Genomic DNA, 24,366 nt, shown 5'->3' with positions numbered 1-24,366 from the left:
TTGGTTAAGCGGCTGCCTTCGGCTCAGGTCATGATCCCAGCGTCCTGGGATCGAGTCCCACATCGGGCTCCTTGCTCAGCGGGGAGCCTGCTTCTCCCTCTGCCTCTGCCTACCACTCTGTCTGCCTGTGCTCATGCTCTCTCTCTAACTAATGAATAAATAAAATCTTTAAAAAAAAAAAAAAAAGAGGGGTTACATGGTGCTTCTAAGGTCCTGAAATAGAAATCTAACCTAGTCAGATCAAGACCAGCTCCCCTCTGAGGAAGTAGCATTTAAGCTAAGAGCTGAAGACTAAGGAAGAGTTAAAGTGAGGAGGGGAGAGTAGACTATTGAATATGAATACACATGCAGAAGCTCTTATGGGAAAGAATATACAAAGTACAAGGTCTGAAATAAGGCCAATGTGGCTAGAATAGAAAAAGCATAAGAGAGAACATGATCTGAGCTAAAGCTGGAGATGTTAGCTTTAGGGGTCTGGCCTATAAGACCTAGGGGTCTTATAAAATAAATTTATATAAAGAACTAAAGAAAAAACATAAATTTTTTTTTTAATTTTATTTTTTATAAACATATATTTTTTTTCCCCAGGGGTACAGGTCTGTGAATCTCCAGGTTTACACACTTCACAGCACTCACCATAGCACATACCCAACCCAATGTCCATAACCCCACCCCCCCCCCCCCCCCCCACCCCCCCATTTTTTTTTTGGATTTAAAAAAACATAAAATATTTTTAAGAATTAAAAAGAACAGGGATGCCTGGGTGGCTCAGTTGGTTAAGCATCTGCCTTCAGCTCAGGTCATGATCCCAAGGTCATGGGACTGGTCCCACATCAGCCTCCTTGCTCAGTGGGGCCTGCTTCCCCTCTACCTGCCGCTCCCCTGCTTGTGTTCTTTCTTTCTTTCTCTCTCTGTCTCTGACAAATAAAGAAATAAAATCTTTATTTTATTTTATTTTATTTCTTTGTCAGAGAGAGAGGCAGATGCACAATGACTGAGCCATCCAGGCACCCCAATAAATAAAATCTTAAAAAAAAAAAAAAGGAAGAATTAAAAAGAACAGGAGTGCCTGGGTGGCTCAGTTAGTTAAGTGGCTGCCTTTAACCTGGGATCGAGCCCCACATTGGGTTCCTGCTTCTCCCTCTCCCTCTGCTGCTCCCCCTGCTTGTGCACACACACACACACACACACACACACACACACACTCGGTCAAATAAATAAAAAAATCTTTAAAAAGAAGTTTTGTTTCTGATATAAAAATCTAAATTCAGTTTGGATCTGGGAAGGGAAAGGGATTTTAAGGATGAGGTTTTAAGTTTTCAAAAGCAAATTAAAATTTTAAAATGTGCATTCATGTTTTTGTATATGTGTATCTGTTCCTGCTTCTTGTCCATGGGATTGCCTAACAATAACTTTGACGTATGCAAATTATATTTAAACGATTTCCACCTCAAAGTGGCCCCTGAGAAGTTGCTGTTGGAGATCATTGCTGTACAGCTTGAAGTTCACTTGTCGGCCACGAGAAGCGAGTCTTTGTATGAAATTATAATTATAGCTCAGTGCTTTATTGGTGAGGAAGATGGGGAATGATGAGCGCTCATAAAATATTGTTAACTCTTCATTTTGGGACCATCTTTTTTTTTTCTCATCTCTGGTTATTTTTGACTGAGATATTCTAATGCACATTGCCTACTTAGAAACTAAGAATTTGGAGGATGGAGAGAAATACAGTCCTATGGAAGAATGGGATTCTGAAATGAGAGCTGCAGAGAAAGGTAACTGAAGGGGTGTCTGGGTAGCTCAGTTGTTTGAGCACCCAGTTCCTGATTTTGGCTCATCTTAATCTCATGGTCATAAGATCAAGCCCTGAATCAGGCTCTGCACTCAGTGTGGAGTTTGCTTGTCCCTCTCCCTCTGCTCCTCCTCTTTCTTTCTTTCTTTCTCTTTCTCAGATAAATACATAAAATCTTTAAAAAAGAAAAGAAAGGTAACTGAATTAATTAAGGAAGTAAAGGGGGAAAAAACAATCTATTTAGGTGAGATTAAATGATACAGAATTTTCAGTAGAACAGATGATTTTTGTAGCAACATTTTAATGTGTCCATTCTGATAAATTTGTTTTGTTTTCTTTCTAAAGAACTGGAACAGCTGAAAACTGAAGAAGAAGAGCTTCAAAGGTCAGCCTTCATTGGAATGTTAAAAAATAAGCTAAACTTTGCATGACTGAATGACTTCTACCTCCAAAAACTGAGGAGATGAGGCACATGAGTATTGACTTAAGACTGACTCAGGGCTTCTGCTCCACCTTGAACTTGATCCATCTTAGTTGACAACATTTTCTAAGCCCTTACTGTTTATAGAGTGTTAATCCAAGGTAGTACTTCTCAAGCTTGAATAATATCAGGATCCTTTCAAAGAAAATTAACCTAGCATTAAGCTGTTTTTATATTTTACTTTTATAATATACTTAATTATAAGTATAAAATGAGGTATATTTTTCTTATTGTTATGGATCTCATTTAACTATAAGACTAAAGTGAACCAAATATAAATAATGACAAACTAATAAAATTCCAACTGACAACATTAACTTGACAGTTGATAATGTTTGGCGAAAATTAATACTAGCAAAATGACTAACAAGGTATAAGTTCTATTTAGCGCTAATAAACTAAAAAAGCCAATCACGGGCATCAAAATTATGGCATGTCTAGTTTTAAGGTGGGCATTCTTATGACCTACATTATGGTTATATTTTATCATCAAAACAAAGAGTAAATTTTAATAATCTTAAAGAATATGCAAACCTTCAAGGATGCCTTCATGGATCCTAATTTTGAGAACCATTGACTTAAGCCTTTCCTAATTAGACCCACATTTCTAGATTAATGCTTATCAAAGAAAGAAAGGAAGGAAGGAAGGAAGGATGAAAGAAGCCTAAGAAAACAAAAATGGATGCCATTCACTTCAGTGGGGAGCTGTCTAGCATGTGACTTTTTGACTAAAATAATCCTTTATTTTAATGGAGTCCAAATTGTGACAATAGACTTATCTCACTCTGAATACCTACTTTGATTTGCAGAAATCTTTTAGAACTGGAAGCACAGAAAGAACAGACCCTTGCTCAAATAGACTTTGTACAAAAACAAACAGATAGAACTGAAAAGCTACTGGATCAGTTGAGGTAAGGAAAAGTAGGTGTCATTAGTTTGTGTTTTATCCTGTGCCTTTGTAGTTGTCTAAATCTATTACAGCAATTGACATGTGTTTGTAATATGTATCTCTGTTTTAACTTATAATACTATACATTCTGAAAAAGAGTCATGTACCCAACATCAAGTATAGTGGCTCAGTGGGTTAAGCCTCTGCCTTCAGCTCAGGTCATGATCCCAGGGTGCTGGGATGGAGCCCTGCATCAGGCTCCCTGCTCAGCAGGAAGCCTGCTTCTCTGTCTCCCACTCCCCCTGCTTGTATTCCCTCTCTCACTGTGTCTCTGTCAAATATATGAATAAAATATTTAAAACAAAAATACTGATTGTCTCCCAAGCCAGTAGAAAACTTCAGCAGCTATTTCTGGTACAGTTAACATGGTATCAGAAGTTAACTCTTCTCTTCTACATCAGAGAAAAATTCTTTGTCTCTCTTTCTTCCTCTCCAGCTTGTCTGAGTGGGAAGTCATTGAGTGGAGTGATGATCAAGCTGTATTCACCTTCCTTTATGACACAATAGAACTTACCATCACCTTTGGAGAGACAGTAGGTGAGTAGCAAAAGTAAGATAATTCCTCTGCATGAAAATGTATGGCAGGGTGCCTGGATGGCTCAGTGGGTTAAGCCTCTGCCTTCAGCTCAGGTCATGATCTCAGGGTTCTGGGATCGAGTCCCGCATCGGGCTCTCTGCTCCGCAGGGAGCCTGCTTCCTCCTCTTTCTCTCTGCCTGCCTCTCTGCCTACTCGTGATCTCTGTCTGTCAAATAAAAAAATAAAATCTTTAAAAAAAGAAAATGTATGGCAAACTCACTAAAGAGTCCAATCTTTATTTTAATATAATAACTATTGACATAATGAAAGTGCTGCTGAAAATCTTAGAAAAGGTGATCACTTTAATTTCTGATAATAAAATTTTGTTAGATAAGGAATAAAATAAAAATTCAGCTAGTGAAAGTTGACCTTCATTGGATTACATTAGATGATAGAAATTTTACATATCCAAATAATGGGTCAACATGCTATTTGCGTCTCTTTTTCTGAGTTCCTTTTCTCCATCTGTGCTTTGTGATAGCGGATTTACTCTAATGGCTGGTGACTCTTAACTTTTTTTTGTACTTAAGTTAACCTAAAAAGTTAATTGGAAGTTCTGTGTTTGGCAGGCTTATCAAAATAGGTAGAATCACTTTATGGTGCCTGGACAGAGTTCTAGCTATTTTGTTGAGAGTCTCCTATCAGTGTCTTTTTGTCTTTTCTCTGAAACAGTTTCAGCATGGCCAACCAAACTTCACAGTCTCCCAGCCTGCATACATGATGCTCCTTAAAAGTTCCTTTTCTCAAGGAATACCATTGAGGCACTTGGGTAGCTCAGTTGGTTGAGCATCCGACTCTTGGTTTCAGCTCAGGTCATGATCTCAGGGTCCTGGGATCAGGCTCTGTGTTCAACACAGAGTCAGCTTGTCCCTCTCACTCTGCTCCTTCCCTACTCATGCTCTCTCTCTCTCTCCCAAGTATATAAATCTATAAAATCTTTCAAAATAATATATAATAAAAATTTAAAAATAATAAACTACTGCTACTACTACTAATAATAATAATAAAATCTTAATAATAATACCATCAACTTCAGTCCAGGTCCAAAATTAAACTTAGGAATTAGAGGTATCTGGCTGACTCAGTCAGTAGAGCATGCAACTTTTGATCTCAGGTTCATGAGTTCAAGCCCAACATTGAATGTGGAGCCTACTTTAAAAATAAATAAATAAATAAATAAACAAACAAAAAATAGGCCTTAGGAATCACTCTATATCTCTTTATCTCTTATCAGACATATCTAATCATCAGTAAGACTTAGTGATTTTAATTTCTTAATACTGACCCACATTTCTTTGTTTCCTGTCAATAGTCATCTCTAACAAAATGGCTACAATAACATTCCAGCTGGCCTTTCTGAATCCTCACCTTTTCCTCTCCAATTCATCTTCCTTCCTGTAGCTTTGGTGATCATGGTGATTGCTGATCGTGCACCTAATATTCTTAGACTAATGATCAAAATATTTGTTATGGCCTATAATATCTTACATGATTTAAATTTTTCCTCCTTTTCCTGCCTCATTAAACTATTCTCTGCACTTTGGCACATCGATTTCTTTCATTTCCTTTTTATTTCCTTTTTTTTTTTTTCTAAGTAGACTCTACACCCAATGTGGGGCCTTAACTTATGACCCTGAGGTTAAGAGTAATGCTCGTTCTACTGAGCCAGCCAGGTGCTCCTCTTTCATTTCTTTATAAGATCCTGATCTCTTCATGCTCAGCCATGTTCCATCCTACCTCAGGACCTTCATGATGATGTTTTTTTATGCCTGGATGCCCTTTCACTTACTTATCTTTGTCCATTTGAACTGCTATAACAAAAATGCCATCAACTGGGTAGTTATTGAACAACTGAAATTCATTTCTTATATTTCTGGAAGCTGGAAGTCCAAGATCAGGGTGTCAGCATGGTCAGGTGAGAGTCTTCTTCCAGGTTGCAGACTTCTCATTGTATCCTAACATACTAGAAGACCAAGCTGTTTAGGGTCTCAGTTATTACAGCATTAATCTCATTCATGAGGGCTCTGCCCTCATGACCTAATAAATGCCTTCCAAATGTCCATCTCCTAATACTATCACAGGGAGAATTAAGATTTCAATATGTAAAATATGATGGGGGACACAAACATTCAGACCATGGTACTCCCTTTTCACTAAATAAATTTCTGTTAATAATCCTTAAGAGCTCAACTCAGTTACCACTTCTGCAAGAAAGTTTTCCCTGACTCTCCTTTTACCCACTCCCTCTACTATTTGCCCTCTTATTCTATATATTCTCATTGCTTCCTGTAGTTTTCCTTAATAGTGCTTATCACTGATTGTAGTTTTTGGTGTTTATTAGTGTAATTATCTGTGTATCCACCCGAGGTATAAGCTTTTTGATAATATAAATTGATTGTCTGTTTGTCTCATTATCATATCCTCAGTGCCTAACACATAGAAGATATTCAACAAAGTCAAAAGAATCCAAATTTGAGAGACAGGCGATAACTCTAGAATTTGGAAGAGGAAAGCTCTCCTGGCTACTCATTACCCTAATGCTAAAAGCATAAATCATTTTCACTGTATTTGTAAAAAGAGAGTCAGTATGAAGAGATCATAGTCATTTTTTTATATGGTGCCTGAAAATAGTATCTTTGCACAAAAGTTAGGAATCAAGGAGGAGGCCTTGCTAAATTTACAATAAATGTACTACACCTTAAATTTCCTTCAAAGACTTGCCAGTAAATGTAGTTCAGCAATCTCAGGGGAGCCTTTACCATTATTCTTACCAAAGAATAATATGATTCAAGGATACACCTTTAGGAGAACCTGGGTGGCCTAGTTGCTTAGGCATCTGCCTTTGGCTCAGGTCCTGGTCTCGGGATCTTAGGATTGAGCCTTACGTCGGGCCCCCTGCTCAGCAGAGAGCCTGGATCTCCCTCTCTCTTCCCCTTACCCTACTCATGCGCGCACACACTCTCATTCTTAAATAAAATCTTAAAAAAAAAAAAAAAAGACACATCTTTAACTGCCTATATAAGAAAAAAAAAACCTGCTACCCAGAAAGAGTAGGATTCTAAAGTACTGAGTCGTATGTGGCTTAAAATCAGAAAATAAAAAGAAATAATGGGGTATCTGGGTGGCTCAGTCAGTTAAGCATCCCATTCGATTTCAGCTCAGGTCATGAGATACAGCCCTGTGTGGGGCTCTGCACTCAGCATGGCCTCTACTTGTCCCTCCCTCCCTTTACTCCTCCTTCTCCCCTACCCCTCCCTGGCTTGTATAGGTGTATACTCTCTCTCTCAAATAAGTAAATTAGTAAACAAACAAACAAACAGTGCTACTCTTATTCTGGTTCTTTCTAGTTGGTCTCCCTTTCCTGGACAAAGCTTATAGGAAGATTGTTGACCTGAATTTTCAATCTCTGTTGGATGGTAAGTTCAAACACTTATCCACTAAAAATGTGTTGAATATTTACAAGTATAATTTGCTCCTTGAGAACTCTTTCATATACAAAGTAAACATAAATAATAATAATAATAATAATTTGTCCTTAGAAATGTGTACTAGAGGGGCGCCTGGGTGGCTCAGTGGGTTAAAGGCTCTGCTTTTGGCTCAGGTCATGATCCCAGGGTCCTGGGATCCAGCCCCACATCAGGCTCTCTGCTCAGCGGGGAGCCTGCTTCCTCCTCTCTCTCTGCCTGCTTCTCTGCCTACTTGTGATCTCTGTCGTCAAATAAATAAATAAAATCTTTTATTAAAAAAAAAAGTGTACTAGACATAAAATTTCTTGGATAATGTTCTAAATGTTGGGTAGGATTTTAAAGAAACTATTTTTTAAAATATTACTAGATTTTAAGCAATGATTAATGATAACTATTTCCATAATTCAAAAATTACCATTCTGAGTACTTATTCTATATCAAGCAGTTGTATTACTTATAACAACACTTTGAAGTAAGTATTCCTTGTTTTATAAATGGGCAACTATAGCTCAAAAGAAGCGTGTTTAGGATCCCTCAGGTTGTAAGGAGAGTCAGGATTTAAACTCATTTGCGTTATATTTAAACTTATGGTTTTAAGCAAGTTCTATTCCATATATGATAAAGGCTTGAGTTTTTATAAGAATGTCTGTGGGACACCTGGGTGGCTCAGTTGGTTAAGCATCTGCCTTTGGCTCAGGTCATGATCGCAGGGTCCTGGGACTGAGTCCTGCATCGGGCTCCTTGCTCAGTGGAGAGCCTGCTTCTCCTTCTTCCAATCCCCTGCTTGTGCTCTGTCAAATAAATAAAATCTTTAAAAAAAAAAAAAAAAGTCTATGTTCACTATATATACATATTGATTTATGTGCTTGAAAATAAAACGGAGAGGATACTTAAATACCTAGTAGTTTGAAGGTATTTCTAGCTTATGTGTATAAGATATTTGAAAATAAGTAATACCCTGTTTTGATTTGTTTTTTTCCTTCCTCAGAGGATCAAGCTCCTCCTTCTTCCCGTTTAGTTCATAAGCTTATTTTCCAGTACATTGAGGAACAGGAATCCTGGAAGAAGAAATGTACAACACAGCATCAAGTACCTAAGGTAAATCTGATTGAAATATTTGGAAGGAAAATTATGTTATCTGTCCCAAAAAACAGAACGGAAATGTTAAGTATATAACATTAGATCCTGAAACTATAAAAATATTAATTGTTTAACTTCAGGAGATTCTTTATAAAAGAGCCACTAAAGGAAGTGGTAGCATGGCCGAGCGGTCTAAAAAAGCCATTAAAAATTGAAATGTATTCATAATTTTCCCCCCAATTTTTCCTAGATGCTTCAAGAATTCTCACTGGTAGTGAGCCATTGTAGACTCCTTGGAGAGGAAATTGAGTTTTTAAAGAGATGGGGACCAAATTATAACCTAATGAACATAGATGTGACTAATACTGAGTAAGTATATTAGTTCCCCAGGGCTGCCATAACAAAGTACTACAAATTGAGTGGCTTAAACAACCCACAGTTTATTGTTTCACAGTTCTGGAGGCTAGAAGTCTGAGATCAAGAACTTAGCAAGGTTGGTTCTTTCCGAGGAGCTGTGAGGGAGAGTCTATTCCATGACTGTCTCCTATGTTCTAGTGATTTGCTGGCATACCTTGGCTTTAAATACATAATCCCAGTATCTGCTTTCATCTTCACATGATGTGCTTCCTGTGTGCATGTTTGTGTCCAAGTGTCCCCTTTTTATAAGGACACCAATCATTTTGGGTTAGGACACCATCTCACTCCAGTAAGACCTCATCTTAACTAATTAAATCTTCAATTACCTTATTTTCAAAATAAGGTCACATTCTGAGATACTGGAGGTGAGGGCTTCAACATGGATGGCAGGAGGGAACATAGGTCAACCTGTAACAGTAAATAATGAGTAAAAAATGTATTAAAAATGATTTATTGAGTTTTATGGCCAACAATGAAAATGATACTAGTAATAATAATCTTTGTTCCAGATTTTTTTTTTTAAGATTTTATTTATTTATATGACAGATCACGAGTAGGCAGAGAGGCAGGCAGAGAGAGAGGAAGGGAAGCAGGCTCCCCACTGAGCAGAAAGCCCGATGTGGGGCTCGATCCCAGGTCCCTGGGATCATGACCTGAGCCGAAGGCAGAGGCCTTAACCCACTGAGCCACCCAGGTGCCCCTGTTCCAGATTTTTTACCCACTGTCCATTTAATAAGGACAAGTAAATAATGTACCATCTAAGTTTCACATACGAGTATAAAAGGAAAATGTATTTGTTTCACTCTGTTTTTGTTTTGTATTTTTAATTGAGGATCTTGTCTTTTATAGATTGAGACTTTTATTCTCCAGCTCTACAGCATTTGCAAAATTTGAGATAACTTTGCCTCTCTCAGTCCATTTTCCAACTGTCCCATTACCTTTCTCCATTCAAAATCACCTTGGAAACATTGGGTAAGTAAAGGGCCAGCAGGATAGGGCTCCTGAATACTTTTTTACCTATGTTATATCATTTGAAGGAGCTCTCAAAATGGTCAGAAATAATGTATACCATTACTGGATATACCAGTAATGGATAATCCATAGTGAGTGCCAATTGTCACTTCTCTCTGACTTCATTTTGAAAAATTTGTTCACTTAAAGTCCGTGGCCTTCATTTCTAGTTCCAGTGGATGCTGGAGATCATTGGTCTATTCTTTTATACTTGCTCTACTTTTTGAATACTCTTAACCTAAAACAGGAATGAAGAAGGGAAAAAAATGGGCATAAGCTTAGCCTAGATCATATATAAATAACTTCTATGGACTTAGAAACAGAATAATCACGTAATCACTTAATAATCACTTAAAAAGTTGTGTAATCATAATGCTTTTGTAACCAGATATAATAATATTTCATTCTGACTATATATTTTGTGACTTTTTAGACACACTGCTGACAGTTTTTAAGATGGTAGAGTTTAGAATACACCCACCTCAAATCCATCGCCCCAACAGTTGATATTTTTAGCTAAGTCAAGATACTTCACAGTTCATAAAGGATTGCTCTTAGGCCTTGTTTTTGGAATCTCAGTTCCTGTTGGACAGGCTATTTCTAGAAATGCCTATCTGTGCTTTCTAAGAGACTCAGAGACCATACCCAAAAACATGAATTCCAATGAAATGGAGGTAAGTTTCCAGAAAAATTAATGAAACTTTTGTTCTTTCCAGCCAAGATGAAATCACTGCAGTTCTATCTAAAGTGCCACTGGAGGACAACTACCTAAAGAATGTAGTCAAGCAAATTTACCAAGATCTGCTTCAGGACTGCCATTTCTACCACTAGACGCATGGACTATAGCTACGAGAGCCAAGCACAGTGCACTTCATAATGATATTATGTCAGCTTATCTATCTCTGTTTAATTTTTGTCTTTAGGTCCTAGAAAGAAGCCTAGTAAAATTCCTTCTCATGACGTTATAGTTAATTTGTATGCTTAGTTTTTAAATCTCTGCAGTCAGGAATGATGGATCACCTCAAACAGCATATTATCAAACTGCCAATCTTTTTACAAGAGGTTTAAATAGTAGAACACTTAGGGAAAATTTCTTCTAATTAAAGTTGTGCTCTCTGCTATAGAACAAGCCCTGAGAAGTAACTTAAGTATAAGAAGAGCTGTCACCAGTGACAAAAACATTAACCATTTCCTCATATACAGAACTATGATTTTTAAGTTGCCTGGCTTCTGTCTACCAGATATTTCTGGAATAGAGATATATCTGTCTACAAACTATTCATCCTTTTTTTCTCCATTCCAGAAATGTTAAGAAAAAGCAATAGCCCTCAGCTATTCAAATGGTTGCCATCTTTTCTTGAGGACGTTGCCTTCTTTTATTATATAATGTCTATTAATGTTTTCTTATGTATAGTTTTGTAGAGAAAGTTAATTCATTGTGGCTTAGTACATATATGTAAAAATTTTTTTTTATATTTTTGATGTAGCAAGGAGATATATATAGAAATATGTAGAGCTGTATAGAGAGATACTCTTCTCTCTGGGCAGTTTCCATCTTTCTGAAGGATGCTTTACACCAAGATTCTCAGTCTCTTTCTATTAAATAATGGTACTTCAAACAATATCACATTTGAAGCTACCAGTTTTGTCAATTTCTGGCAGTAGTAATGAATTTAATGTGAGTATTTGTTTCTCAAGCCATACACAAATATAAGCATATTCACTGATACTGAATGATCAGTATTATCTTTGAGATAAATACGAGAAAACTTTAACCCAAACTTTATTCAAATACTAATCATGATAAATTTTGTTTCTTTAATATCTAATTCTAAAGTATATTTGCATTTTTAAACTAATTCATCTTAACATTTTGCTTTATACTTTAGGATCAGGTTAAAGTCCTATAGGTCCCATGAATATTATCTTCGCTCTTGAATTGGCTTTTACTTCTGAGCCTTTGGTCAAGAAGATCACATGGTCTTTTAAGCTTCAAAAGTCAACATAAAATTTATTTTCCATAAAAATCAAGATGTAGATGTTCTTCATTTCCATGAACTTCTTGAAAAACTTTTAAAGTCCCCAATATCGTCTGTTTTCCATGAAATTTAAATTAGTTTTCTTAATGGAGTTGTTTCATTTCTTTTCTGTAAACCTGAAAAGTAGAAGTTTTGTTTTATGTATTTTGGTAACCTGGTATGGACCAACTCCAGGAATGATTTGGCTTGTAATTATGGTCTCTGCTTCCTGAGTTTGCCACATAATTGTAATATTTACTTAATTATTTGCATTTGTATTTGTTCAAAGGATTGGCTATTTTTATAAAATTTTTTGGAAGTTGTTCCTTCACTGTTTAGAAGCAGGTTGGTTTTTGCACTATTAAAATAAGTTTATTATAGGAAATCTTTTTAAGCAGTGTCTCTTTATGAAATGAAGAGGTTTTTTGTTCTTTGTTTTTTACCATGTATTCAATAAACATTTGAAGATATACCAAAGAAAGCTCCTTCTAGAAACACCCACTTATTTGAAAACTGAGATAAGATTAAAATATGTCAGGACCTGAGTATAAGAACCGATACAAACCACAGTTATCCCTATGTCTATGTCTCTGAAAGACAGTAAAAGAAAACTATTTGAAGTTCCTCAGGAAACTATCCTTTCTTTTTTTTTTTTTTTTAATTTTAAAAATTTTTTAAATTTCTTTTTAGTGTATCAGAATTCATTGTTTATGCACCACACTGCACTCCATATAATACGTGCCCTCCGTAATACCCACCACCAGGCTCATCCAACCTCCCACCCCCCACCCTTCAAAACCCTCAGATTATTTTTCAGAGTCCATAGTCTCTCATGGTTCATTTCCCTGAAACTATCATTTCTATGGGCTAATGGAGTGGTTCTCAAAACCTAGTCCCTAGACTAGTAGTGTCAGCTTCACCCCAAACCTGCTGAATCAGAAACACTAAGGGTGGGGACCAGTATTCTGTGTTGTAGTTTTTATCCTTTTCTTCCTTTTTCTTTTTTTTTTTTTTAAGATTTTATTCATTTATTTGACAAAGAGATAGGGAGAGAGCACAAGTAAGCAGAGTGGCAGCAGAGGGAGAGAGAGAAGCAGGCTCTCTGCTGAGCAGGGAGCCCAATGTGGGGCTCAATTCCAGGACCCTGGAATCATGACCTGAGCTGCTTAACCAACTGAGCCACCCAGTCTCAGTTGTTTTTTTTTATTTATTTTTTTTAAAACAGCTTCACCGAGGGGCACCTAGGTGACTCATCTATTAGGCATCTGCCTTCGTGATCTCAGGGTCTTAGGGTCGAGCCCCATTTTGGACTCCTTGCTCCATGGGGAGCCTGCTCCTCCCTCACCCTCTGCTGCCACTCCCCCTGCTTGTGCACTCGCTCTCTCTCTCTCTCTCTCTGTCAAATAAATAAATAAAATCTTTAAAAAAAAAAAACTTCACTGAAATATAATTGACATCATACAATTCAGCTATTAAAGTACACAATACACAGCTTGGGGAACGCCTGGGTGGCTCAGTTAGTTGGGCATCTGCCTTTGGCTCAGGGCATGATCACATGCCCTGGGATTGAGTCCCACATCAGGCTCCTCGCTCAGTGGGAAGCCTGCTTGTCCCTCTGCCTTCTGCTACCCCTGCTTGTGCTCACTTGCTTTCTCTCTCTCTCTGACAAATAAAATCTTTAAAGTGCATGGTTGGGATACCTGGGTGACTCAGTTAAGCAACTGCCTTTGGCTCAGGTCATGATCCCAGAGTCCTGGGATCAAGCCCTAAGTTGGGCTCCTTGCTCAGTGGGGAGCCTGCTTCTCCCTCTCCTGCCTAATGCTCCTGCTGCTTATGCACATGCACTCGCGTGCTCTCTCGTTCTCTCTCTCACTGTCAAATAAATAAAATCTTACAAAAAATAAAATTTTTAAAAAGTGGTATATATACACAAAGGAATACTATTCAACCATCAAAAAAAGAAACCTTACCGTTTGCAATGATGTGAATGGAACTAGAGGGTATTATGCTAAGCGAAATAATCAGAGAAAGACAGTTATATGATCTCATTTGTAGAATTTAAGAAACAAAACAGGATCATAAGGGAAGAGAGAAAAAGTTAAAACAAGAAGAAATCAGAGAGAGACAAACTGTAAGAGACTCTTAATCCTAGGAAACAAACTGGAAGGTTTCTAGGGAGGAGGGGGATGGTGGGATAGGGTAACTGGTGATGGACATTAAAGAGGGCACATGAGGGGTGCCTGGGTTGGTCAGTGGGTTAAAGCCTCTGCCTTCAGCTCAGGTCATGATCTCAGGGTCCTGGGATCAAGACCTGCATCGGGCTCTCTGCTCAGCAGGGAGCCTGTTTCCCTCTCTCTCTGCCTGCTTCTCTGCCTACTTGTGATCTCTGTCTGTCAAATAAATAAAATCTTAAAAAAAAAAAAGGGCACAATGTAATGAGCAATGGGTATTAGACTGATGAATCACTAACCTCTACCTCTAAAACCAATAATATGTTACATGTTAATTGAATTTAGATTTTAAAAAATGAAACTGTGATAGTTGTTTGCCAAATTTCCTCCTAACTTATGGTTTTATTTGACTTTATTTATTATAGGTTTTGCCATTTAGAATTTTAAAGATATGTAGTCAAATGTATCAATATTTTCTTTTATGACTTCTGAGTTTATGTTATAATTAGATTCTCCCTAATGTAAAATCGATGATTTCTCTTAGAACTTTTATGGTTTAATACTTTACATTTATGTCTTTGAATCGATTGGGAATTTATCCTAACAAAGGTTAAGGATCCAAATTATTTTATTTTTCTAGATGGCTATGTGGCTATCCCAGCACCATTTAATAAATGGGCTATTTTCCCACTGATTTGGAATGCTTTTTTTATCATATACTAGATTTCTCTACCTATTCATATCTGAGTGCGGTAGGCAAAGTAGTAGACACCACCCCCGCCCCCCCCACCCAGATGTCCACATCCCAAAACCTGGGAATGTCACTTTACATGGCGGTAGGAACTCTGCAGAGGTTTTGAAGGATCTTGGCATGGGGAGACTATCTTGGATTAGCTGGGTAAGCCCAATGTAATCACAAGGTTTTTTATAAGAGGAAGGCAGGATGTTCAGAGTCGGAGAAGGAGATGTAATAATGGAAACAGATCAGAGTGTTGACTTTGATGAGGGAGGAAGGGACCTTGAGCCAAAGAATTTGGCTACCTCTAGAGACTGGAAAAGGCAAGGAACAGATTTTCTCCTAGGACCTCCAGAAGGGGCACAATTCTGTCAACACCTTGCTTTTAGCCCTGTGAAACCCATTAGGAATTCTGATCTCCAGAATTGTAAGATGATACATTTTTTTAAGCCATATATTTGTGGTAATTTGTTACAGCAGCAACAGGAAACTAAGACACTAATTAAACTGTTCTGTTCTATTGACCTATCTTATTGTAAAAGTCCTTTGTAATTTTTATAGGGTTTTTTTTTGGTTGGTTTTTTGTTTTTTGTTTTTTTTGAGGAGAGAGTTGGGGAGGGGGAGGGGGAAAGGGAGAGAGAGAATCTTAAGCAGCCTCCACACTTAGCACAGAGTCCAACACAGGACTCCATCTCATGGCCCTGAGATTATGACCTGAGCCAAGATCAAGAGTGAGATGCCTAACCTACTGAGCCACCCAGATGGCCCTGTAATTATTACAGTTTCATAATATGTTTTAACATCTGGTCATTTCAGGCCCTTAGGTTTTCCTAGCTCTTCTTGCTTTTTTATTTTATCATATAAAGGTAAGAACTAGCTTGTTTTCTTCCCCAAAACTCTTAATGTAATTTGTACTGAAATCACATTATATTAAATTTAATGAACAGCTCATCGACAATTGATATCTTTAAGATATGAGTCTTCCACCAGTATACTTTTTCTGTTTTGTGTCCTTTGTTAATATCTTAAAATTTTCTTTATATAGGATGTGCACTTATTAGACTTATTCCAAGGCATTTTATATTTTGTTACAATTTTTCAATTGTCATAATAAAAACAAGATAAATTCAAACCGACAGTGCAAATAATATACAAAAGAATACAGATGAAGGCAAAGTCATCCAAAATCTCGCTAGTGAACATCCTTCCACATACTAGGTTTTCTTAACCATAAAGGGCAATGGCTATTGGGTAGGCAATTAATGGTGATTGCCGTGAATTGCATTGCGATTTCTATTGTGCATTCATTGATGTTGATGAATTTTCAACTTTATAATTTTGAGCCTTCTCTGGGAAGATGGTTTTAGAGATTTTTCCATAAAGATCCTGAACATTTCTTTTTTTTTTTTTTAAAGATGATCCTGAACATTTCTAAAAGTGTGTTCCTAGACACTTACGGTTTTTGTTACTACTGTGAATGGGATCTTTTTCTATTATATTGTCTAATTAGTTATTAAGACTTAATAAAGTGCTGATCTTTTTATATTTCATAATTGGTTACACTAATGTACTTTCTTATTGTCCCTTAAACTATCCAGGTATATAATCATATCTGTAAATCTTTCTGAACATTTACATCTTTTTTTATTATCTTGAATTATTACACCCTGTGACATTTCCTAAACAATAGTAAATAATAGTGGCAATAGACAATTTTCTTTGTTTCTTTTTTACATAAGTAATCTCTATACACAACATGGAGCTCAAACTCACAGCCCACAGCCCCGAAATTAAGTCATGTGCTCCTCATACTGAGCCAACCAGGAGCCCCAGTTCTTGGTTTTAATGAAAGTATTTCTAACATTTCACAAGTAAACAAACAAAAGCAGCTTGTTTGGAGTATCTGCTTTTTTCTTGATCATGCTAAGGAAGCATCCGATTCCTTTCTCCCATTTTCCCCATTAATGAGGAATTAATGTCGAATTTTATTGCTTTTTCAAAATGAAATTAACCATATGGGTTTCTCCTTGACCTATTAAAGTGGTCAATTATAATAGATTTCCCCATACTGGATCATCCTTGCATTACTCAATTGGATCACTTGGACATGACAGTGGGTTTCCCTTCCGGATTTCCCTTACTATGCTCTAGGTTGACTGTGCCAGGAAATTATTATCCTTGAGACAAAAGGTTAGGTTTCTCATGATTAAGTTTTTTTTACTAGAGGTTACCTCTTTGAGATTTCAAATAGGTCACCGGACGTAATCTAGGATATATTCAAAACTTTTCCACTACACACTTAAACATATTCATATGGATTGCTAACTTAACTGTTAGCAAGAACACTAGTTTGTCTTTTTTCCAAATGTTTAGTGGGTTGTCTTGGAAGAAAAGAACGGAAAACTACTCAAACTGGTTTAAGCAGAAGAAATGGAAGGGAGATTTATTGGCATTTAGGAGTATTTAATAGATCTCGAGAATAGTAAGTGCTGCTGGGCTCCTAAGAAATTGGAAAGATTTGGAAAACAGATTTCAAAATTGTTACTTTCTGTCTCATTCTCTCCTACTTTCTTGGTCTCTCAATTCCTTAGTCTTCCTGGTTTGACAACCACACAGTCACAGGAATTTGATTTTAATGAAAGGTCAAAGTCACATGTGATTTCATTCAGCCAAGAGGGGCTGTGGGTTTGCAAATGCTCTAAGGAAAGGGTGTGAACGGGAGGTAAAAGTGGGTATATTTGGGGGCGCCTGGGTGGCTCAGTGGGTTAAGCCTCTGCCTTCCACTGAGGTCATGATCTCAGGGTCCTAAGATCGATGCCCCCCCCCCAATGAGGCTCTCTGCTCAGCAGGGAACCTGGTTCCCCCTTTCTCTGACTGCCTGTCTGCCTACTTCTGATTTCTCTCTGTCAAATCTTTTTTTTTTTTTAAGTGGGTATATTTGGTATGGCAGTTACAATTATCCCCAGGTACTATTTATATAGTTACTGTTAGGTTGAGTCTGCCTCCAGAATGCTTCCTGAATCTGTTCTGTCATTGATCTAACTCAAGCAAGCCTTCATCCCTTGTCCAAAATATTGCAAGAGCTTCCTGACAGTTTTTGCTATCTTTGCTCTTTTCTGAAATCTGTCATTGTCACAAGACAACGGTGGGAGGATTGAATAAAAACTTTATGAACTTTAACGCATCCCACAATGATAAAGTAGTGGTGGGGGATAAACAGATCATAGGAGTCTTCTGCTTAAAAATTTTCAGTGATTTCCCCATTACCTAAAGAATAAAGATTAAAGCTCCACACATGGTTATAACTTTCTTCATAACTTGAACTAAATGTTAACTTTACAGTATCAGCGCCTCCAGCACTCTTTTCCTCCCTCATCAGACAATGCTATGGCTTGACCACGTCGTTAATTTCCATGCCCATACTGTTCTATATGGTTATGTCCTCCATCTCCTCTTCTTTGCCCAGGAAACCCCATTCACCCTTTAAAACCAGAATCATAGGTCAAACTTTCCAGGAAAACTATGAGAAGGTAATCAATGTCTTCTTCCTCTGGAGTCTTGCAAATCTCTTGCAAATTACCAAGACATGACTAGTATTTCAGGCATTTTCTCCCCTTCACTAGCTCTGTTTTCCAGTTTCATCTGTCTACTCGAGCATCCTCGGCTCTACCACATCCAGGGACCTGAAAAACGTCAGGCTGCAGGAATTTGACGATGTCAGAAGCTCAGAGCAAACACGGGCTTAGATACTTTGGAAGCAAATCGAGAACACCTATGTAAAGCCAGGCTTTTCCGCAGAGGGGCTGAGGCGCTAAAAACGCCAGGCGCCCGCGGTGCATACTGGGAGTTGGGAGTGTCCGGCCGACCCCACTACCTCTTGGGAGTTGTAGTCCTTGGTCCGGTGAAAGAGAAGACTTTGGCGACTTCCAAATTGTGAATTAGTTCTTAGGGGTAAACGGAAAAGGGAACTCCTTGACATCATGCAAGATCAAGATCCTTGGGCCCACCTCCCGCTCGCAAGCAGCGGTAGGGCGGGCTAGGCTGTGGCGCCGAGGAGGGCGGGGAGACGTTACGTTGACGCTGCGTGACCCTTCCGGAGCATTTGGCGGGATCTCCGAAAGCTGCCGGAGAGTTGTGCGGCCAGACACTCTTCGTCTGAGGAGAGCTAAGGCTCCCTGGGGGGCGTAGTTGTGACCTAAAACTCGCGTGGGTTGTGTGCAGGAGGCCGGAACAAGGGAGTAGAGAAGTTAGCAGCAAGGAGGGGCGTCTGGAATCCTTCCGGGGTCGGTCGCGGACCAGACCAGCGGACAGAAGTCGGAGCGTGCAGCCCGCCCGAGTGAGAAGCGCTGTGGACCGAGGTGAGTGTGAGGTGTAGACCTGGTCCCTTTCTGCGTCGGGTACGTCCCCGCATTAACCCGACCCGGCCCGTGGTCTGGCCGCCGGCTTCTGCGCCCCTCTGCGCCGCATGAGAAAGCGGAGTTGGCGCGGCGGAGCAGGGGCATGCCTGGGCCCAGCCCACCGTCAGAGCTGGCTGTGGCGAAAACTGAAGCGGTCTCCAGGCTCCAGAGCTGGGAGGAACCTAGAACCCTTCATTTCCAACACCCACTTTATGGGCGGGGGCGAGAAAGCCGAGATCCAGAGAGGTGTACCGATTTAATGTCACAGCTGTTTATGTCAGAGCCAGGGTTTCCGGATTTTTGGTCAGTCCTCTTTCCATTACTCCGTGCTTTGCTTACCAAGTACCCACCTCTAGTTTCCTCAAAGGTGTTTTCATTACCTAATGCGGAAGGCTGTTCACGTGATACCTAGGGACTCCTCTCCAGTCAGGTTTCGTTGTTGTTTTTTTTAACTTCTGAAGTGTAGTGTAATATGCGTATAGAAGATGCACAGATCAGAAGTGTATACAGCTCTGAATTATTTCAAAGAGAATATACGTATGTAATGACTACTCAGGTCAATAAATAGAATGTTGTCGGCATCCCAGAAACTTCCCTTGTTCCCACTCTAGTATGAACCTTTTTCTCTGCAGAGGTAACCGCTCTATTGACTTCTAACATCATTGACTAAATTTGCCTGTGTTTGAATTTTGTATAAGTGATACTAATTATATTTTTGTGTCTGGTCTTGCTCAACATTCTGTTTGTAGATTCATACATATCTTTGTATATAGTAATATATAGTAAGTTCTTTATATATATATATAGTAAGTTCTTTTTGTTGCCATATTGGACCTTATTCTTTCTGCCTATGGTGGACATTTGGGTGGTTTCTAGTTTCTGACTTTTAAAAGGAGAAAGGCTGCTGAGAACATTCCTATGTATATTTTGGTGCACATGTGTCTGCTTTTCAGTTGGTTAGTAATACAGTGTTGAAATTCCTGGGTGGTAGCATTTGTTTATATTCAACTTCCACGTTTGTTTATTTACTTTTGTTAAACATTTGATTTATTTGTCAGAGAGCATAAGCAGGGGGTGCTGCAGAGGGGGAGTGAGAATCAGGCTCTCAGCTGAGCAAGGACACTGTATCCCAGGGCCCTGGGATCACAACGCAAGCAGAAGGCAGATGCTTACCCAACTGAGCCACCCAGTTTACATTTAATGCCAGTTTTCTAAAGTATAAATTTACATTCAGACCAGCAGTGTATGAATGTTTAGTTGTTTCACATACTTGCCAACACTTGATGTTGTTGATCTTTTTAATTTTATCTATTTTGGTGGCATATAGAAATACCTCATGGTTTTAATTTTCCTGATAATCAGGTTGAGCTTTGTTGGTTCATATGTTTATTGTTCATCTTTGTTTGGCTTTTTTTTTTTTTTTAAGATTTTATTTATTTGACAGACTGAGACCACAAGTAGGCAGAGAGGCAAGCAGAGAGAGGGGGAAGCGGGCTCCCTGATGAGCAGAGAGCCGGATGCGGGGCTTGATCCCAAGACCCTGGGATCATGACCTGAGCCAAGGGCAGAGGCTTAATCCACTGAGCCACCCAGGCACCCCTGTTGGTTCATATGTTTACTAGATATCTTCTATCCTCAAGTGCTTGCTCAGATCTCTGGGTTTTTTTGTTTGTTTGTTTTGTTTTAAGATTTTATTTATTTATTTATTTGACAGAGAGAGAGAGAGAGATCACAAGTAGTCAGAGAGGCAGGCAGAGAGAGGGGGAAGCAGGCTCCCTGCTGAGCGGAGAGCCTGATGCGGGGCTCGAACCCAGGACCCTGAGATCATGTCCTGAGCAGAAAGCAGAGGCTTAACCCACTAAGCCACCCAGGCGCCCCAGATCTCTGTTTTTCTATTGAGTTGTTCTTTCTTGCTGATTTGAAGTTATAAATATACAAATATTTTTTTAAGATTTTATTTACTTATTTGACAGAGAGCACAAGTAGACAGAGTGGCAGGCAGAGGGAAAGGGAGAAGCAGGCTCTCTGCTGAGCAAGGAGCCCGACGTGGGGCCCCATCCCAGGATCTTGGGGTCCAGCCCTGAGCTGAAGGCAGACACTTAACTGACTGAGCCATCCAGGTGCCCCTGAAGTTTTTTATATATTTTAATTATCAGCCTTGTTTGTATATATGGTAAATATACTGTAGTTTGACTTTTTGTTTTCTTAGTAGTGTCTTTTGATAGAAGTTCTAAGTTTAAATGTAGTCCAATTTTTCAGTCTTTTCTTTTTCATTATTGCTATATGTATCCAGTTCAAAAAATCTTTATACAAAGTCATGAGGATATTCACTTATATTCCAAAAGCTTTGTTTTAAGTCTTACATTTAGGTCTGTAATTGAATTGGAAATGGATGGTTCTTCTGTATGTGGAGTGAGGGGGTGGTTTCTTAATCTGTAAGGCTCTCCCATCAACCCAGCACTGTTTATTCAAAAGACAATCCTTTCTCCATTACTCTGCAGTTCTGTCTTCTTCATAGATTATGAAGGGAGATGTGGGTTTTTTTGTATTTTTTTAATTAAATATTTTATTTATTTATTTGACAGAGGGGTAGGGAGCACAACTAGGCAGAGCGGCAGACAGAGGGAGAGGAAGAAGGAGGCTCTCTACTGAGCAGGGAGCCTGATTCGGGGCTTGAACCCAATACCCTGGGATCATGACCTGAGCCCTCCAGTTTCTCTTATGAAGGGAAATGTTTAAATTTAAGTTCCATTCAGGGGCGCCTGGGTGGCTCAGTGGGTTAAAGCCTCTGCCTTCGGCTCAGGTCATGATCTCAGGGTCCTGGGATCGAGCCCCGCATGGGGCTCTCTGCTCGGCGGGGAGCCTGCTTCCCTCTCTCTCTCTCTGCCTGCCTCTCTGCCTACTTGTGATCTCTCTCTCTCTGTCAAACAAATAAAATTTAAAAAAAAAAAAAAAAAAAAAAAAATTTAAGTTCCATTCAGGTGATCCTGATATTTAGCACTATCATAGACACACATTATGTTAAATCAACTATCTAAGAGATGTGCATCTGAACCAATCAACAACAAATGATCATTTCTTAAGAAGACACAGATGGCAAACAGACACATGAAAAGGTACTCAACATCACTAATCGTCAGGGAATTGCAAACCAGAACCACAATGAGGTATCACCTCCCTTCTGTCACAATGGCTAAAATGAAAAAGGTAAGAAATAAGGGATCCTGACTGGTGAGAATGTGGATATAAAGGAAACCTCATGAACTGTTGGTGCACTAATTTACATTTAGTGAGGCTGCTATGGAAAACAGTATGGAGGTTCCTCAAAAAATTAAAAATAGAGGGGCGCCTGGGTGGCTCAGTGGGTTAGGCCGCTGCCTTCGGCTCAGGTCATGATCTCAGGGTCCTGGGATCGAGTCCCGCATCGGGCTCTCTGCTCAGCAGGGAGCCTGCTTCCCTTCCTCTCTCTCTGCCTGCCTCTCTGCCTACTTGTGATCTCTGTCTGCCAAATAAACAAATAAAATCTTAAAAAAAAAAAAAAAAATTAAAAATAGAAATACCATGTGATCCAAAAATTCCACTACAGGGTATTTACTCAAAGAAAATGAAAATATTAACTTGAAAAAAATAAAAGCTCCCCAATGATTACTGCAGCATTATTTACAATAGCCAAGATACAAAAGCAACCCAAGTGTCCATCCATACATGAATGGATAAAGGAGATATGGTAGGTATGTATTATGTATGTATAATATATACAGTAGAATATTACTCAGCCTTTAAAAAGAATGAGATCTTCCCATTTCCAACAATATGCAGGGACCTAGAGGTAGTGTACTAAGTGAAATAAGTCATACAGAGAAAGACAAAAACCATATGATTTCATTTGTATGTGGAGTGTAAAAATACAAAAATAAATGAAAGCAGGAACAGACCCATAAATACAGAGAGAACTGATAACTCCCAGGGGGGAGGAAGAGGAACGGGCAAAATGGGTGAAAGTGAGTGAGAGGCACAGACTTCCAGCAACAGAACAAAGTAGTAAAAGTCAAAGTAAAAAAAAAAGTAAAAACAAAAAAAAAAAAAAAGAAAAAACAAAGGAGTAAAAGGTACAGCTTAGGGAATATAGTCAGTGGTCTTGTGTTGTATGGTGACAGATGGTAGCTACACTTGTGGTGAGCATAGCGTAACATACAGAGTTATCAGAGCACTATGCTGTACACCTGAAATTAATATACTTTTTTAAAAAGGGAAAAAATGGACCTCTTTTGTGAAGTCTTGAACAATGAAGATTTCATGTGTTATCTTTAAGTTAAATTTATCCAGATTGTTAAATTGTTCAGATTGTTTTGGTGTGATTTAAATTCATTTATTCTTGTGAACATTAAGACTTGTTCACTTTTGGGGTGCTAGGGTAGTCCAGTTGGGTAAGCGTCTGACTCTTGGGTTTGGCTGAGGTTATGGTCTCAGGATCATGAGATCCAGCCCTCTTGGGCTCCTCACTAGGCGCAGAGCCTGCTTAAGATTCTCCCTCTTCCTCTACCACTACCCTCTCACCCCTGCCCTGCATTCTCTCTCTCCCCACCCCCAAAAAAAGTTTTGCTCACTTTTACTAACATCTTTGAAGATAATTAAAATTTTTTGTTCTCCATTACTTTCAACCTGAGCAATATTAACTATCATAATAACCTGACTAGGTATGGGCCTAATGCTCTATGGATTTCAGACTGAGCAGGGTTCTTGAATGTTATTCATTTGTGCATTTTTAAAAAAGATTTTATTTATTTATTTGACAGACAGCAATCACAAGTAGGCAGAGAAGCAGGCAGAGGAGGAGGGAAACAGAGTTCCTGCTGAGCAGGGCCCAATGCAGTGCTTGATCCCAGGACCCTGAGATTATCACCCGAGCCAAAGGCAGAGGCTTAACCCACTGAGCCACCCAGGCACCCCTCATTGTGCATTCAATGAGGTCTGAAATTGATTAAAATGGTAATATTTAAATTCTAGACATTCCCCCGCCTTTTTTTTTTTTAAGATTATTTATTTATTTGAGAGAGAGAGCACACATGCCTGCATGAGCCAGGGGAAGGGCAGAGAGGTAGACTCCCCATTGAGCAGGGAGCTTGAGTGGGACTTGATCCTAGGACTCTGGAATCATGATCTGAGCTGAAGGCAGGCGCTTAACCAACTGAGCCACTCAGGCGCCCTAAATTTCACACATTCCTATTGGAAGCAGAATATGTGACTACAAGCTATGATCCTTGGCTGAG

At 38.9% G+C, this 24,366-nt stretch overlaps 2 protein-coding genes across 2 annotated transcripts in view; both read left to right on the top strand.

Annotated features, from left to right (window-relative positions):
- The window catches only part of KNL1 (kinetochore scaffold 1), a 72,584-nt gene extending 61,845 nt beyond the window's left edge, over positions 1–10,739 (top strand). Inside the window, exons 18-26 of the mRNA XM_032856833.1 lie at positions 1,698–1,775; positions 2,138–2,177; positions 3,083–3,184; positions 3,659–3,759; positions 7,147–7,215; positions 8,255–8,364; positions 8,597–8,715; positions 9,613–9,735; positions 10,491–10,739. Of these exons, the coding sequence (XP_032712724.1) occupies positions 1,698–1,775; positions 2,138–2,177; positions 3,083–3,184; positions 3,659–3,759; positions 7,147–7,215; positions 8,255–8,364; positions 8,597–8,715; positions 9,613–9,735; positions 10,491–10,605 (857 nt within the window). The 3' untranslated portion in view covers positions 10,606–10,739. The remainder of the gene's footprint in view (positions 1–1,697; positions 1,776–2,137; positions 2,178–3,082; positions 3,185–3,658; positions 3,760–7,146; positions 7,216–8,254; positions 8,365–8,596; positions 8,716–9,612; positions 9,736–10,490) is intronic.
- An 8,099-nt stretch (positions 10,740–18,838) lies between these two features.
- Positions 18,839–24,366, top strand: part of RAD51 (RAD51 recombinase) — a 34,253-nt gene continuing 28,725 nt past the window's right edge. Inside the window, exon 1 of the mRNA XM_032856832.1 lies at positions 18,839–19,057. The gene's annotated coding sequence lies outside the window, so the exon portion shown is untranslated. The remainder of the gene's footprint in view (positions 19,058–24,366) is intronic.

Source organism: Lontra canadensis, unplaced genomic scaffold (assembly GCF_010015895.1).
Source record: "Lontra canadensis isolate GAN:19392208 unplaced genomic scaffold, GSC_riverotter_1.0 scaffold12, whole genome shotgun sequence".
Lineage (NCBI taxonomy): Eukaryota > Metazoa > Chordata > Mammalia > Carnivora > Mustelidae > Lontra > Lontra canadensis.
This window is presented reverse-complemented; position numbering and strand designations above follow the sequence as displayed.